This window comes from Rhipicephalus sanguineus, chromosome 5 (genome assembly GCF_013339695.2).
Source record: "Rhipicephalus sanguineus isolate Rsan-2018 chromosome 5, BIME_Rsan_1.4, whole genome shotgun sequence".
In the NCBI taxonomy this organism is placed as follows: Eukaryota; Metazoa; Arthropoda; class Arachnida; order Ixodida; family Ixodidae; genus Rhipicephalus; species Rhipicephalus sanguineus.
In genome coordinates this window covers 58271003-58288770 of record NC_051180.1, presented here as the reverse complement: position 1 = coordinate 58288770, position 17768 = coordinate 58271003, and the positions used below count along the sequence as shown (strand labels likewise).

Genomic DNA, 17768 nt, shown 5'->3' with positions numbered 1-17768 from the left:
ACCGTTTTGTTATTTTTTTTCTTTCTAACAGGTACGGCGTCTGCACCGACACCCATCGATCGTCGTCTGGGCGGCCAATAACGAAAATGAGCAGGCTATTGCTTCTGCGTGGTGGTATGTACAACTCCGAAGTTATTGAATAAGTGTTTATGTTATAACTGCATAACAAGCTCATGTAAAAGTTGGTTGTGGAGTTTGATAAGGAACGCATCTTGAAAACTTTCCGTGGCGAAAAGGCATGGTCTTTTTTTCGATCAGACAGAAAGTTAATTTGGTTTATCTATTTATTGCAAATAAATCTCTGATAGCTTCCACCTAAACGTGTGAGTGCACACCGTATTCACCGCACGAGCGTGATTTTTTTTTATCTTTATAAAAGAAAATTGCTCGCACACTAACTGAAGAAATTCGATGCTATAACTTCACAACGTGCAGTATAAAAGCATGGCTAAGTACCTCGCTACGTGCCGCTTGTAAGTGGCACATTTTTCGCTGCATAAAAGCGAGTATATCTGCAAGAACAGTTCGATGTCATACAACTTAAATAGCCGTTTTGGTTATTTCGTTTCACATTTCTCCTTAAAATTACAGATTGATTTGATTGGTCTGGATGACGCATTGCTGTAACAACTAACGCTTTCCCAGCTCACTAAAAGCAGTTTGAACATAGTAATGTGTATTGCCGGGAAGCAATATTTCATTCATAATTACAATATCCACGGTGACAGCGTCATCATGGCGTTACGTTGCTGAGCATGAGGATGCGATACTGGTCGTCGCGAACGCATTTTTATTAGGGTAAATGTTTTTAATTAGCTTATTTGCACGAGCTCATAAGTAAACCAAGTGGTTAAAATTAGGGCTGGGTCCCCTTCCACGATGTGCCTCACAATCAAAAAGCAGTTGTAGCCTTAAACGTCCTTCGTTTTGGGCATTTAAGAACCCCCAATTTGATTAAATTGATCATGATTATGAGCCAGCCTCTGATCATTAGAGTTTGGTGTGAACATGGTGAACAGCTCATTGAATACTTTTATTAGAGGAGATGCAAGTGACCCTCGGCTATCAATACCACGTGTTGTTTAATCTCAAATCCAAATTTTAGTGGACTTTTTCTTTATTTATTTATTTAAGACTTGAAGTTATCTCGGAACAAACAACCGCAGGTTTCAGTCCAATCGGTCGCAGCTAACCAAAGATTCCAACTTCATTTTTCGCCTCTGCAGGCCTCAGATGTTCCTGAGAATGTTCCAGTATCGAAAAGATTATCGGACGCTCTACATCGGCACAATGATGCCCGTCATTCAGAAGGAAGATAAGTCGCGCCCTTTCCTCTCGTCCAGCCCAAGCAACGGGATAATTACGTCGAATAAGACCTGGATATCATCCAACCCAAACAGCTTGTATAACGGCGACAGTGAGTATACGCTTGTTTTGCTTTACGAAAACAAGCAACTGTATTGTACATGCTATAAATGCGGCTCGAAATTTTGACAATGCGCCAGCAAAGACAGCTTTAGCGGGTTATTAATATACAGGTATGATACGGTTGCTTATAAATACTGCTTTTCTTGGTTGAATCCTTCTCTCATCTTTTGAGCGTGCACTGCCAACATTTTAATTTTCGAAGCGGGTTGTAGAATTATGTTTCTTTACTCACAGACATTTGTGATCAAGTGCTATAGTTGTAGGTAGAATCATTCAGAGCAGAAACACTTGAATGTCTGGCACTTAAAGTTACGGTTGAACCTCCTCTCAATCACATGTCGCTCGTTCACGTGAGATCATGTTCCGAGTATTAAATCAATTGCAGATCGAAATACAGCTTACTTACATTTGTAGCGCAAATTCTTGCTGCACTCTATAGTAGGGTGCAAGAATACTTGAAACGCGCTGCATAATCAATAATGAACACCATCGTTAGTATATGTTTTGATGTCAAGTGTCCATGCACTGCCTTTCCTCCCCAGTGCATTACTACAGTTACCTGTCCAATGCGTGGGAGCCGTCGACATTTCCGATCTCAAGATTCGTGTCCGAGCACGGGCTGCAGTCGTACCCGTCGAGAGACACCTTGCTGCCAGTCATGCCGAGCTCCATGATCAAGTACCCGTTCCCCATCCTCATGCGCCACAGGCAGCACCAGCGCTTAGGTTTGGGCTAAGTGCATATGGGAAGCACTGTTTCTCGTTCACCTATATCTCTTTCTATGCTTCAGTCACTTCTGTTGCCTCATGACTTTCTTTTCTGTCAGTGATTGTTATAAAACCTGAAGTTCAACGCTTTCAATAGTCGTCAATCACACAATCCTGTTTTGTTACGATAGGTCTGATATGATTGCTTGTTATTCGACGTTCTCAACTTTTGCTTATTTCAGGAGACATATACGTGAAGCACGGAATTTCGGATCACTTTAAGGTGAATGGTCTCATTATGACCAGCTGGATCAAAAACACAAGCAAGGCTTACGACATGATCTCGTATTTGAGCCAGGTAAGTCAATTTACGAGTCCGCTCGACAAATAGGCGCCTAAATCATCCTTGTTTATTACTCTTATTTTAGCCGCTGAAAATACGCCTAAATGGGTTAAAATTTTCTTGCTATGACAAAGGTAAACTAATGATTTCAATATACTTCCTCTTGCAAACCGCGTTTATTACATATCTAAAGCAAGAAGAAGCAGGGCTCAAAAAAAGTATCTGCAACAGTATTTCCGTAGTCATTATCACAACGATTCTCTTTCATAAAGGCATCGTGCAAGACCATCACTGACCTTGCCGGTTGGTATTCTTGTTACAGAAACCATAGGTCGTGCAGCTTGACACCATCACCTGCAGTTTTTTTTTTAGAATATATCTTCGTGAGAGAACTACAATGTATAAAATATATGCATGTGGATGGAAGTACTCGTTATTGTAATCGTAATTATTGAGACACCTGGGACGAGTTAGTGGAGTTGCCTCTTGATTCGGTGGCAGATGCGGGTGGAGTCTGCTTGCTCGATGGTGTACAGCAATGACCCGCATAAACTTTCTTTCTAAATCCTCGTTCTGCGCCGGCACTCAATTTATCAAGGGCGCATGCTCATAGTGTGTTGTCCGTCCCAACGTGTTTGTAATTTACAAAGGCTAGCGGCGGCTATTTCTAAACGCCCTGAACCAGGCACGTAGCCAGGATTTTTTTCGGAGGGGGGTGGGGAAAGGGGGCCCAGGGCTTAAATGTTCGAAAGAAAGTCTTTCCATGACAAAAAGAAAACAATGTTGCCCGGGAGTATAGAAGGCTGGACGAATTTGGGGGGGGGGGGGATGTCCAGGCCCCCCTGCCCCCCCCCCCCCCCCCTTGCATACGTGCCTGCCCTGAACTCTAACAAGCAAGAAAAAAGCCCCTCTTTTTATCTGCTGTAGACTACGGGTGTTTAAGTCCATACCTTTAGAAGAGGAGGATTATAACTGATCGTATGGCAGCATTTGGCTATACAGTAAAGTGCTGCATGAAATGCTCAACTGCTTGTACCACTGACAAAATTTTTGTCCATTTTCATTGAAAGCGTTGCGGGGAGCTTTGTTCTTTCGCCTTTACTCACGCACGACTAGAATGAAATGAGACGAGCAACGACCGTTCTCGTGTTTAACTAAGGCCTAGCTAATGGTATTACTAGCGACAGCCGGCTAAAATGAAGGACTGCGCAGATCAACCAAGCGATGGGCATGCGGAACGCCGCCGAGACGCTGCGACGCTGGAGAAGTTTCATAGGTCCGCAGGGTCAAGGCCACAACATGGGATTCCTGTACTGGCAACTGAACGACATATGGCAGGCGCCGTCGTGGGCTTCCATAGGTGAGGCCCTCGTATACGTTCACTCATGCGCAATCACGCGTTTCGACTGTCGCAAAAAAAAAAGAAGAGCGCCACCTATTCGTTCTCTCCGATGTCACACACAGTATTCTGAGCTTCACAGCTCAGAACGAACCCCGCAATGAGCACACTCTCCAAGGCTCGTACTGAACGCTGTAATGCTCAACTTATAATATGGCACGCTGACTTAGACGTTCCAATGTTTTGATTTAGGTGCGGATTAGTTAGCGCATTGCGTTTAGTAGCGTTTGTCAGTTCACATATTGTTCAGTGGCGCATATTTCAACAAATCAATCAATAATTTATTAACTGTTATACGTAATGAATTCTCCAGGCCTTCACGTCAAAGTGAACAAGGTGTCTTGTTTTTGTTTGTTTGTTTGTTTGTTTGTTTGTTTGTTTGTTTGTTTGTTTGTTTGTTTGTTTGTTTGTTTATGTATATCGTGGTTTCGACAGAACAAAGCCAAAAAACTAACCCGCGCGTGTGCGCGCTTTTCACAGGAACGCACTTCAGTCAACTCTTGTACGTAGCATGTAAGCAAATAAAGCTGGCCAATCAGGAGCAGCTGTTACTCAAGAAAAGCTTTACCTACTGCTTTTTCCAGTGGCAACGTTGCTTTACTCCTAAGAGCGTGATCGTTTGTTGGATACAAGAACACCGTGACCTTTCGAACGCTGCAAAGTGCCAGATGCCCTTGAACTGAAACTTAAGTGCACATTGGTGATAATACCGAACGATCACGTGTAGTATGAAGCCTTTCAACAAAGAGTGCTTCCTAACGGGTGCGGCCCACTATTTGGTAGTTCAAAAGTGTTTTGCGAGTTGTCGCAGATGATTTGACGAAAGAACTCCAAGGTACGAGGAAGTGATTCGCCGTTTATCCCACATCAAATTTTAATAACAATGCCAGCAATAAAAATTTTTTCTCAGAACGAGACAAATTGGGCAGAATTAAATGAGCAGCCTGGCAGTGTGTCCAATCAAGTTGCAAAGATTAGAGCGAAAGGTAGTTCAGAAAAATAATACGGCGACCCTCTTACGTACTTATGTAACACCGCCAGACGCTAATCAGTTTGCGAAATCCTGTTAAAACTTATTCCCATGCGGCCTAATGGGCCTGTCACTAACGTCAGCATTGCGAAACCTTTTAAAAGGGCTTGCGAAAGGTTATCGCTTCCAAGAAATGCAATATACGCATACATTAACCGGCTAGAGTCCCTGCCTTGTTGTCCTTTAAGTGCGAACATTAAGGTCTGATTTCATCATGCAAATAAGTTTACTTGTATAATTGAGCTTCAGACAACGTGTCTCCTTGACAGTTATACAAATTATAAAATCACGGGACACAATGAAAGAGTTCAATCATAAAATCATTCTTTTAAAGTCCATCCTCACTCGGTAATATTTTGTCTGCTCTAGCTATTGCCTGACGAGCGCATTTTGAAACAAATTACGCCTTCACCTGCACAACTTTCATTTCCTTTCATCTGTATTTTTTAAGTACCCCCAAAGGCTTTTATATAAGAGCGGAGCCCTTTGCACAAAACAATATGATTGTCACAATGATCAGCTTGAATATATATATTTGATATACTCTGCATGGAAGTTGATGGGCATGGTTCACATGCCCATCAACTTTCATTGCAGAGTACATCAACTTTCATGTCGTGATGACGACAAACGGGTGTTATTCACCGGCGCAGTCTGAGGCGTTAACGTATACGAAATATGGAGGTAACCGAGGCTGCTCCTATTCAAAGTTTCAGCTGCTTGGGCAGCCTTCGATGCGTATTCTCTGTCAGATTATTTTTTATTTACGAACGAAAATTGCTCACGAGATGTAGTAAGTTCTCCAGCACTTTTAAGCAGCACCTGTGGTTTCTTTATTTAAAAATAAAAAATAAAGATAGATATGTAGTTGCTCCTGTCATTCTTGGCGTACGAAATTGTGGTGAAATATGCGCCATGGTTTCCGGGTATTTTACAAACCCCGTCTCTCCCTTTTCAGAATATGGTGGCCGGTGGAAGATGGTGCACTATTTCGCGAAGAAGTTCTTCAGTCCCATTATAGTGGTTCCCTACATTTTCCACTCGAACGGTAACCTGAGGGTTTTCGTCGTCAATGACAACCTGGAACCCGTGAACGGGGCAGTGCTCTCAATTACGCAGTACATGTGGACCTCGTTCACGCCGGTCGCTACAACTACCATTAATGTTACGCTGGCAAGTTTCTTTGCATTCTCTTATCGCGTTCGAAGGCGGGCAATGTCTCTGCCCAGCGAATATGCCTTCAAGGTAAACTGATATACTGGTAGATATATTTGGGATCAGTCGGGGTGTGTGCATGGGCAACGTCTGCTTACGCTTTGGTGAACAATAACGCACCGAAAAGCATTCGTGTACAGTGGAAACTTTCAAAAAAAGAAAAGTTACGCAAAAATAATCTCGCGATAATACCGTCGTGGCCTCTCCAAGCGCGTGTAAAAATAACAGGAATAATCTTGGTCGATCACAAGCTTCTGCCTATATGTAGCAGCAGTCTTGCGTCTTTGTTGCTTCCGTATGATCTCGTACTGCTTACGCGTCACTTCAAAATTAATGGCTACACGCTCTACCACACATCTTCACTTCTTGAACAGACATGCTTTGTAGAAAAAATCTCACTTACATGTAGTTGGTTGCTCTATGAAGGCACCTTATCTTGTATTGCTACCACAAAATCTCTGGAGAGAAAGCAACTCGGAATTCTAGGCTGGGGGTTCACATGACAGGTGAACCTTGGAAGTATGAACAAGGAGACCCGTCCTATTGTTTCGCACGTTGTACATACGTGTTTCCTCTCGTGAAAAGCGTAACACTCTTTAAATTATGAAGAACTAACGTACTAGCTAATTATTTGAAGGAGATGTCATCGATCGCTCGGGAGAGCCGTTATGCCTGCAGGCACCTTGCTATAAGTTAAGTTCACGAAGAAATTGTTTTGATCAAGGTATGCTATCAGACGACAAACGCTACACTGTGTCCTGCTTATTCCGCGATAATAGAACAGTTTTAATGTTGCAAGGCTTCATACTTGTCTCGCATACAGCGTCCGCAATGCCGTGCCCATCAAGCCAAACCAGGCACGTAGCAAAGCCCATCAACTTTATTTCAATCGTTACTGACTTATTTATGCCATCCTAACGTGCATGTGCCCCTTCAGATGGTTGCGAATTGCCGCGAAGGAATCCCTTTACCTTTTGCGGCGAATCATCCATGCGATGTCAAACTTTAAAATGGAACGGCAGTTGACATTGAGGCGCAATGCATTAAAAAAGCGCGGTTATGTGTCGCTGCCTTCCGTATCGTGAATTCAGTAAAAACACTCTCCGCCCGCTTGTAGCACAAAGTTACGTTTCTTTGTAGCTTCCGCTACAAACGGGTGAATGCCAGCGTTCCCTTTCATAACCCTTCCTCCACCTTGCGGACTTCCGCAGAAATTATTTGCCAAATTATTCGTGCACCAGTGTATGTGCTACTTGTTGGCGTATTTAAATACAAACTAGGCTTCAGTTTGCATGCATAGTTCTTGAGCTGCTAATTTACGGCGCCACTTAGCGAGTTTCGATATAAACGCACGCATGTAATAAGTTGCGGCACATTACACTTTTACGTCTTAATTCTTTCTTTTCGCACAGGCCGCAGCCGCGTCGACGGACGTGTACTCGCACAAGATGCAATACGAGTGGAAGCAAGATGTCTGTGACCCCGCCACCTGTTTCCTTTGGTTCACGCTCTCCGATCCTCACAGCCGATCTGCGCTGGCACCCGACAATTTCCTACTTCTGAGAGAGCCCAAAAACCTTGCACTGCCGCATGCTTCGATATACGTAAGAGCTCTTTGTTTACCGATAGCTTTCTCGTACTGACTCAGCATTACGAGAGCAAAAATATAGTACTTTGCGGTCATGTCATCATCAGTGGCGTATAGCCAGGGTATGTTTAATTTTGCATGTGTGTGTACACGCGCGGACATATGAGCGCACGCGCGAACACACATGAAGGGTGATAGTTGACCCCCCGGAAAAAATTTCTGGCTACGCCCCTGCACGTCATCATTAGAAGTGCTCCTTATTCGGTGATATCGTTGAAAGCTTTATTCCCTGCAATCTGCATTATTACACAGTGAAATAGCAAATGAAGTGGAATAACTTAATCTCGGTCCTTCGGGGCGTGAACTAGCAAGTATAGCGGGCCGCTCCCAGGTCTGTGTTGAGGTTGGACCACTTAGCTTCCGTCGCTCCTCTGATGAAGGTTAGGTCAGGAGTCGTGCCTCTGCTGGCCGACGTACCGCATCTAGTGCTACCTACATATTCCCGCTGCAACAAATATATGTATTCAAGACTTATTTTGATGAACTAGAGACGGGACAAAGGAAACAACCGGAAAAGGCGCTTTGTTCCCTTTGTCCCGTCTTTCGTCGCGCTAAACAAGCTTTGGACGTGAATGTTCACTAGCCTAGTTGTGCACTTTACAGCCGATGCCCTCAAGCTTATCATTTCTTTAATAAATCACTTAGCTTCATAAAAACGTTCGACTATATGTTCGCATCGACAATGACCGTCCATGTTTTCTGCGCCATTGTTTTCAGGTGACGAAGGTGAGCGGGCCTACGTCATCAGCCTCGATGCCAGGCTTCAAGGTCTTCGACGTTGAACTTCAGGCGGACAACATCGCCTTGTTTGTGTGGCTAAACGCTCACAACGTTAGCGGCCACTTCTCCGACAATGGATTCCTACAGAAGGACCCGAAGACTACGGTGCAATTTTACACCCGCCAGAACGCGACCGCAGCCGAGCTCGAAGAAGCTCTTACGGTCAACTCGCTCAAGGACTATTCGAGCTTCTAACGCCGACCGAAGCGTTTAAAGTTGGATAGCACATTTACTTAGCACAGAAGCTGCAGCGCATGACGTACTTAATGGTTAAATAGTGCACGGAAGCTATTACTCATGCCCACTCTTGTAGAGTGCAAGTTATTGGTGGGCTAATCACTAAGTCGCATTGATAACGTGAACATCGGGAGCATGTGCCTTTTTTGTCTAGGAATGGCGAAGTGCTGCGTCAACAACAGTTTTCCCAACCTTCACGACTTCGCCTAAAAGCTTAATTACATTAAAGAGGTATTTCAAATCCGTGGTTTCCACTTTCAAAGTTCCCTCTTGTGGCCAGAGTCGTATTCTGTTTCCTGCGGCACGCCTGAAAGCGTAGTTAGAGTATTTTAGTTTCGTGGCTCAAAGTTTTCTGTGCACGGCCTCCAACAGTGTTTATTCGGCCATGCCTTCTGGTAAGCGTTAAGTAAGCGGTCAGTTGCGCCACATTGTTTAGGAAAATTTTAACCGAGTGCAGAACACCTTGCGCAGTCTGTAAGCTGTTGCAAGAGGAAAGAACATTGGGAGATAATTGCGAAAGACTAGAGTTGCTCTCTAGCGACTTCCGCGCACCTGAAAGATTGATTAAGTGCTGTAGATTCACGCTTTATTATTAAAGTTTGCGCACGAGCACCATACAGTAAATAAAGCTTACAACAGTGGTGACCGTCTTTTCGTGGAACGTGCGAAAAAAATAGCCAATTTCATCACATTGTGTAGATGAACTTGATTAGCGTTCAATACTACGCTGCGCTATTGCAAAGTAGCAGCTATCCGAATTGCAGCGCGCAGAAAGGCTGAGTAAGTTGACAGGTGATAACTAAAATACGACGGCATGGAAATTAAGTTACCGTGATGAACAAGAGTTTCTTTAGTTGAATGGTTCTTTTTAAATCAGCGGGTGTTTAATGGAGCACAGTGTGTTTGACATCATACATATATAGGGAAAGAGTGTCGCCTGTTTTCATTATTTAGCTCTAAACATTGTTACATCAGCCGTGAGGTCAAAAACTTGGAGGTCGCTTGACCTTCACCTTCAAGAGTAGAACGCGATAGCGTAATGGGGCCCGTGTGCATCGCCTTCTCAATTGCTAGCCTGGTTTCGGTTCTCGGTGGGTGAATCAACCGTGCCGTAAGGAAACGAATGACTGTGCGCATAACAATGGCCGCTGCAAACTGTCCTAGAATGCCTACTGCAAGTGCAGTTGTTAAGTGCCCACTACGCCATAATTCATTGCGTCAATGCTAAGGTCGGTTTCCTCGGTTAAAGCCGCGTACCTATTCTGAAGTGAAACTCTGAATTCCTGTACTTTCCCTCGCAGAGCTAGTTCATTAATCGGCTTCTTGCGTATCAGTTTATGCCGTTCCTTCCTCACGTCTAGTTGAATTCTAGATCTTACCATTCTATGGTCACTGCATCGGATCTTGTTAACTACTTCTACATCCTGTATAATGCCCGGGTGGTCGCACATTATGAAGTCTATTTCATTTTTAGTTTCGCCATTAGGACTCCTCCATGTCCACTTACGAGTAGTCCGTTTTCTGTAGAAGGTGTTCAAGATCCGTAAATTATTGCGTTCTGCGAACTCTACTAGTAACTCCCCTCTGGCATTTCTAGAGCCGATGCCATATTCCCCAACTGCATGATCTCCAGCCTGCTTCTTCCCTACTTTTGCATTAAAGTCGCCCATCAGTACAGTATACTGTGTCTTTACCTTACTCATTGCTGATTCTACGTCTTCGTAGAAGCGTTCAACCAGTTGATCATCATGGCTGGATGTAGGCGCATAGGCCTGTATCACCTTCATCCTGTACCTCTTATTAAACTTAATCACGATACATACAATGAATGATAATCTGACTAGTATCATTAAGGAGTGTGCAGTGGAAGTCGGGGGTACAGTCGTTAGACAGGACACTGGTAAGCTATCCCAAGAGACGAAAAACCTCATTAAGAAACGTCAAGCTATGAAAGCCTCAAATGCAACAGACAAAATAGAGCTGGCGGAGCTTTCGAAGTTGATCAATAGGCGTAAAGTAGCCGACATAAGAAAGTATAATATGGAGAGAATTGAGCATGCTCTAAAGAACGGAAGAAGCCTTAAAGCTACGAAGACAAAACTGTGCATAGGCAAAAAACAGATGTATGCGTTAAGGGACAAGGATGGCAAGGTCACAACCAATATGGATAGAATAGTTGAGATAGCGGAAGAGTTCTACAGAGATCTGTACAGCAGCCGAGACAGTCAGGATGATAACGTAAGAAGCAGTAATATCGCAGAGGAATCTGACATCCCACCAGTATTAACAGGAGAAGTAAAGAAAGCCCTAAAGGGAATGCAAAGAGGCAAAGCCGCTGGTGAGGATCAGGTAACATCAGACCTGTTGAATGACGGTGGAGAGATTACGTTAGAGAAACTGGCCACCCTGTATACGAAGTGTCTCTCGACAGGGAGGATACCAGAATCTTGGAAGAATGCCAACATCATCTTGATCCATAAGAAAGGGGACGTCAAGGACCTGAAAAATTACAGGCCCATCAGCTTACTGTCCGTTGTCTACAAGCTATTCACAAAAGTAATTGCTAACAGAATTAATACGACATTAGAGTTTAATCAACCAAGGGACCAGGCAGGATTTCGTACAGGCTTCTCAACAATAGACCATATTCATACTATCAATCAGGTGATAGAGAAATGCGCGGAATACAACCAACCCCTATACATAGCCTTCATAGATTACGAGAAGGCATTTGATTCGGTGGAGACATCAGCAGTCATGCAAGCACTGCGGAATCAGGGCATCGACGAAGCCTATATAAACATAATGGAAGAAATCTACAGCGCATCCACAGCCACTATAGTCCTTCATAAAGAAAGCGACAGAATCCCAATAAAGAAGGGCGTACGACAGGGAGACACGATCTCTCCAATGCTATTCACCGCGTGTTTACAGGAGGTTTTCAGGGCCCTAGATTGGGAAGAACTAGGGATAAGAGTTAATGGAGAGTATCTCAGTAACCTGCGCTTCGCTGATGACATTGCATTGATGAGTAACGCGGGAGACGAATTACAGCTCATGATTACTGAACTGGATACAGAAAGTAGAAGAGTAGGTCTGAAAATTAATATGCATAAAACTAAAGTAATGTGGAACAATCTTGGCAGAGAACAGCGCTTCGCGATAGGTGGCGAGACGCTGGAAGTTGTAAAGGAGTACGTCTACTTAGGACAGCTAGTAACCGCGGAGCCGAACCATGAGAGTGAAATAACTAGAAGAATAAGGATGGGATGGGGCTCATTCGGCAAGCATTATCAAATCATGAATGGTAGTCTACCACTATCTCTCAAGAGGAAGGTATATAACAGCTGCATCTTACCGGTACTTACCTACGGAGCAGAAACCTGGAGACTTACAAAGAGGGTTCAACTAAAATTGAGGACGACGCAGCGAGCGATGGAAAGGAAAATGATAGGTGTAACCTTAAGAGACAGGAAGAGAGCAGAGTGGGTCAGGGAACAAACGGGGGTTAAGGATATCATAGTTGAAATTAAGAAGAAGAAATGGATATGGGCCGGCCACGTAGCACGTCGGCAGGATAACCGGTGGTCATTAAGGGTAACTGACTGGATTCCAAGAGAGGGCAAACGCGTGAGGGGAAGACAGAAAATTAGGTGGGTAGATGAGATTAAGAAGTTTGCAGGTATAACGTGGCAACAGAAAGCACAGGACCGGGTTGATTGGCGGAACATGGGAGAGGCCTTTGCCCTGCAGTGGGCGTAGACAGGCTGATGATGATGATGATGATGACGCCATAATTATTCCTTTTGCGAATCAGCGAAGGGCCCACTACGCGTCCGTAAGTCGACCCGTAACCTACGCAATTGCTCAATTTGTTGATGATTTTGTAGCTCATTATGATTAAATATGTGTGAGCGCTTTTTAATGGGTGGACGTTTAAAACATTCCCTCATTGCTCAATTCACATGTTTTTACGCCTGGCGTCATTCTACGCTTCTGCCACGCAATATAACATGCGTTAAGGAGACTCCTTCCACTACATGACATTCATATAGTGTTTTTGTCCGAAGCAGTTTCAAGCAATATTGTGGCTCTGTGGTAGAGCACCTGCTAGCCATGCAGAAGGCCTGGATTCGATTTTCAATTGAACCGAAGTTTTTATTATTTGTGTTATTTGCATCGGCGTCGGCGTCGTTGGTTGTGAACGAAAATCATCTTGTGCGTGCCCGAAAAATCGAGAAAGACGCAAATAAAATAAGTTATAAAAATCTTAAGCTTTTTTTCGCTCACGGCCAACGACACCGACCGCGGACACCGGAATTGCTGCAAAACTAGCTATTCAACGCTATCGCGTTAACACACGCTACAGTTGTTGACGAACTGCTACTGAAAATGGGGCAGTAATAATTAAGTTCGCAATTTCGCAACAGCAATTCGATATTCGATAAATGAGAGACACGCATAGAAAGCAACGTAATGATGCTTTGGGTTTACAGCGGCATTCCGATGCAACAGACACACAAAAGCAACCCTACTCCGCACTGTTATAAAATGAATGGAATCGTCAACCTATTTATCGAAATTTTATGTTGGCGTCCAGTAGAAAAACAACACCCATAGCAAAACAATAAGTTCTTGCAAGTTCTCTAAACCCTGAAGGTCACTTAAAGCTGGCTTTTAGCTGGGTGTCCTTCAGCAGCCCTTTTTTGGAAATAAAGTTTCACCACCACCACCACCAGCACTGAAAGCTAAGCGTGAGATGGCGGATGAACGTGCCGTCTATGCTGAGCGACTTCGCTGAGGTAATATTAAAGTAAAGCTTGGTTTGCGAACAAGCACTGGTATAATCAATCGGTCTACATAACCATATGTACTATGAAAAGCACTGACAGCTGGCCAAGTTGGTTCCGATTCATTCTTGGAAGAATTGTGCTACGAATGTTTGGATGTCTGTTTCCCGAGTAATAAATCGCTTGTGGACAGGGAGTGTCTTTTCTTTTCTCGTATCTCATTTTTTTTTCAAGAATTAATCTGTACTAGCCCAAAGATGTACTGGTGGTGGACACTGTTCTCTAAAAAACTTGCTGTAATACGAGTGAGAAAATTTACGCCGTGAAGTGCCGTGCTTTTTTTTTTAAGTTTAGACAAGTACTTCTGCGCCTCTGTTCCTCGGGGCCTCAGGCGCGTCTGCTGAATCGCTCTCTCGCTGAGTAGAGTGCGGCCGATCTTGGAGGTTTCAAAACAGTGATGTGGGCCCATCCCGGAGATGATGTAATGAACACTTGAGCCATCCCGGAGTTAGGGTAATCCGTGGTTGCGTGGGTCACGTCTGCCACGCGCTGAGGTTCTCCGAGTCTGACTGTTTTGCGGTGAAACGCAGCACTCTCTACGCTGCAAAACAGTGTGCGCACAGTGCGGTATCATTTACATCATTCCTTCATTAAACCTTGGTTTCACATTCGTTCCCAAATTCTAGTGGGATTTGCATTTTTTTTGTTTTTGTCACGAACAGCGTCAAGATGCTTCGTACGTAGTATATTATGCAACACAAGTAGCCCTTGAGATTAGCAGTCCCCAAAAAGGCGCTATATATATTACACCGCTCTAGAGTTCTTATTTAACGTGAATCACCGTCGGCGCACCCGTTTAGCGGTTTAACGAGGTCACTTGCTTTTTCAGAGAACGCAGAACAACAAAAAAACGAAAGGTATATCCGTCCGTCAACCATGTCGACACCGTTGTTAAAACTAAGTTCCCCATTCAAGCTTAAGACGACGCGGTACGGCAATGTGCTTGAAATATAAGAGCTAGCTCGTAAAGCTTGAGAATCTTCTGTGGTCCTTCTTTCGTAGTATTACATGAAAACGCCGCGGCCATCGTTCTTAGAACCGAGAATAAGTGCTTTGCTTCAGGGAGTGTGTGGGAGGTTGTTTTACGTGTGGGATTTGAGCGCGTGTGTGAGAAAAGATTGGCTCACACACCATTTAGCAACGTCATTTACAGAGGACAGTCCTAATGAGAATCACGTACTTCCTCCGTTTTTTTTCATTCATCTTACTGTTATTTTGTTCTTTGACCAAAAGGGTCCTTAAAGAAACCCTACGTCAGTGATGATGAAAGCTGTAGCTGTTTTCATGTCCAAACGACTCACGTCACCACATGTTGCTGTAAATGACGCGAGATAAAACGAAAGAAACCGGTGTCATGTATTCATGTTGCTTCATTATCAATCAATCAATCAATCAATCAATCAATCAATCAATCAATCAATCAATCATTTAACGGGCCCAGGAACAACCGTAAGGTCTTTGTGCAGGCGCACGCAAAAATAAAACAACAAAAATAAATCATACAATACACACAGTCTTCAGAAATAACAAGAGTAAAAACGAGTAGAAAAACAGAAATGAACACAGAAGGGGAAGAGTAAAATAAGACAACACGAGAAATATTGAAGGGGAATGAAAAAAAGTTAGTTTCACCGCAAGGGCGAAGCAATGAATGCGATAGCAACAAACTGTAGTATTATTCGAAGTGAGGCTGGCAGCTAGCTGTTTTGTATCCAATCTCGCGTAACTACAAAACGCTGGTGTAAGAGAATACGGCCGCTCCAGGGAGAGATGCTCTCCGCATAGTCACTTCGCGTTGAGAGCGCAGCACGTAGAAGGGTATACGAGCTGCCCGCTGAGATAGCTTTCGAGATAGCGCGCGCGCCAGCGATCGCGACCGCGCCCTTCGTTTCAAAGTTCAAAGTTGCTCCTCGCGCGACAACCCCTCCCCCCCCCCCTCCAGGCGAATGCACCCTCCGAGCGACGGAGGGTGCATGTGTCTTTCATGCTCGTTAAAGACGGGCGGGGCGTTTCTTGTCTGCTTCGACGGCAGGCCTCCCGAGCGGGTGATGTTTATCGCATGCACCCTCCGAGCGAAGGAAATGAGCCGGCTCGTTTGATCTCTGCTTCGGCGGCGTTCGTTGCCCCCGCTCGCGCGCTTTTACCCGCGTTAGAACATACGATGCGCGGGGGGATCTTATCAATTTCGACTTCATACGGCGACGGCGACGGGACATTACGACGACGGCGACGGTAAAAACCCGTCGAGACTGTCCATATAATTGCTATCGCAATAAAATTAGATTGCATATATACAACTATGCGGAAAGACGGAGAAGGGAAGATTTTGTACAATTTGCCGTACTATGTCAAGACAGTGCAAAGCTCGGATAAAAACAATGACTGTAGATTATGAAAAACGTCAAGATCAAGAAAATTAACATTATAGAGACTTTGTATTCTGTGAACGGTAGTGTTGGAAGAAGCAGACGGGTACATGAAACGGTCTATTCTCTCTGGTTAACTTACGCGGAATTCGAAATTTAACACAATTGAGAAGTACAGGGCAGGATATGATACCATGAACTAGCTTGTAAATAAATAACAGATCATAACGATTTCGTCAGCAATAAAGTGATGGCAATGATAAAAATTCAGCAGCACTTCAACGAGATCCAGATTCATTTCTAGCAAAGCGATGGTTATATATGCTGAGGAATTTTTTCTGGACTCGTTCAGTGTTGTTACCGCTGGATTGAGCAGCGCCATTTTATATAACGGACGCGTACTCAAGTTGTGGAAGACATATTGCGGGGTACAATTTGTGGAGGGCTATAGGAGAACTGAATTCTCGAGATATTCTGCAAACACATCCGAGAGAAAGAAGGCCCCGCATAGTAGCACGCTTAAACGTGAGCACAAAGGTTTAACGTGCTATCAACAACAACACCAAGATCACTGATCTCATAAACCTTGCATAACGACACAGAATTGACAGAGTATTGTAATGACACGCTAGATGTTTTGCGAGTGATAGACATGAATTTCGTCTTTGAGGTATTCAGAGAAAGGTTATTGCCGTTGCACCATTCGGAAAAAGAACACAAATCTAACTGCAGCAAGCGACAGTTGTTAACTGAATGAATATCCTTAAACATCTTGACGCCATCGGCATACAAGAGGACAGAAGAATTACGATTGTCAAAAGAAACATCATTAACGTAAACTAAAAATAGGAGTTGGCCTAATACCGACCCTTGAGGGACCCCACCAGTCACTTTATACAAAGAAGAGGTTTGGCCATTTACGGCAACATAACAAGATCTATTGGCAGATAGCTGTGCAGGAGATTGCTGTGCAGGAGATAGCTTTGCAGGAGAACGTTACGGAATAATGCTAGAGAAATGTATGTACAAATGATATGCGCACACACATATTTTGAAGAGTCGCACATGTGTTATATAACCAGTTGTTTACAGTTGCTTAAAGATGCCAACAGCAACATAGGTGTTACCAACACCAGACGCAGTAAGCTGATATCTACTGGATAGTGCGAAATAATAATAATAATAATAATAATAATAATAATAATAATAATAATAATAATAATAATAATAATAATAATAATAATAATAATAATAATAATAATAATAATAATAATAACTTCTTTATTTCCATCAACGATGGAGGAGACTGCGGGTAAAAGTTGCTTGAAACACAAGCAACTTGACAGAGGCCCGCAGCCACCTCTACAATGCAGGCAGCGATAGCACACATTCAGAAAAAAACAAAAGAAAAGGAAATCATATAGATTCAGAATACAAACATATCCAAAAAATTTATACAATGTCATACAAAAAGCAGCCACATCAGTAAGAAAGAATGAAGAAATCAATATTTCACTCTTCTTTACTATGTGAGCATGGATTGATGAAATGCTCGCGCAGTGTTCGTGCAAAATTTATTTGCAATTCAATGTGTAATTTATGAAATGAATTTAAAAGGGTTGGTAGCGTGTATAATATTCTCTGCATAGAAAAATTTGCCCGCGCAGTGACCACCTTCTACTGTTCTATGTAACGAGTGCCATATGAATGAGTCTTTTTAGATGTAGATGTAGATGTAGATGTAGATCCTGTACTGATGGCTCAC

General features: G+C 43.6%; 1 protein-coding gene across 4 annotated transcripts in view; it reads left to right on the top strand.

Annotated features, from left to right (window-relative positions):
* Positions 1-9992, top strand: part of LOC119393673 (beta-mannosidase) — a 41933-nt gene extending 31941 nt beyond the window's left edge. For 3 of the 4 annotated variants that reach the window (XM_037660790.2, XM_049416308.1, XM_049416309.1), the window contains exons 11-18: positions 32-114; positions 1227-1417; positions 1971-2153; positions 2378-2493; positions 3691-3838; positions 5866-6080; positions 7535-7726; positions 8488-9992. In XM_037660790.2, the coding sequence (XP_037516718.1) occupies positions 32-114; positions 1227-1417; positions 1971-2153; positions 2378-2493; positions 3691-3838; positions 5866-6080; positions 7535-7726; positions 8488-8745 (1386 nt within the window). In that variant the 3' untranslated portion in view covers positions 8746-9992. The remainder of the gene's footprint in view (positions 1-31; positions 115-1226; positions 1418-1970; positions 2154-2377; positions 2494-3690; positions 3839-5865; positions 6081-7534; positions 7727-8487) is intronic. The other variant, XR_005183963.2, reaches the window with a different exon arrangement.
* Positions 9993-17768: the final 7776 nt, after the last annotated feature.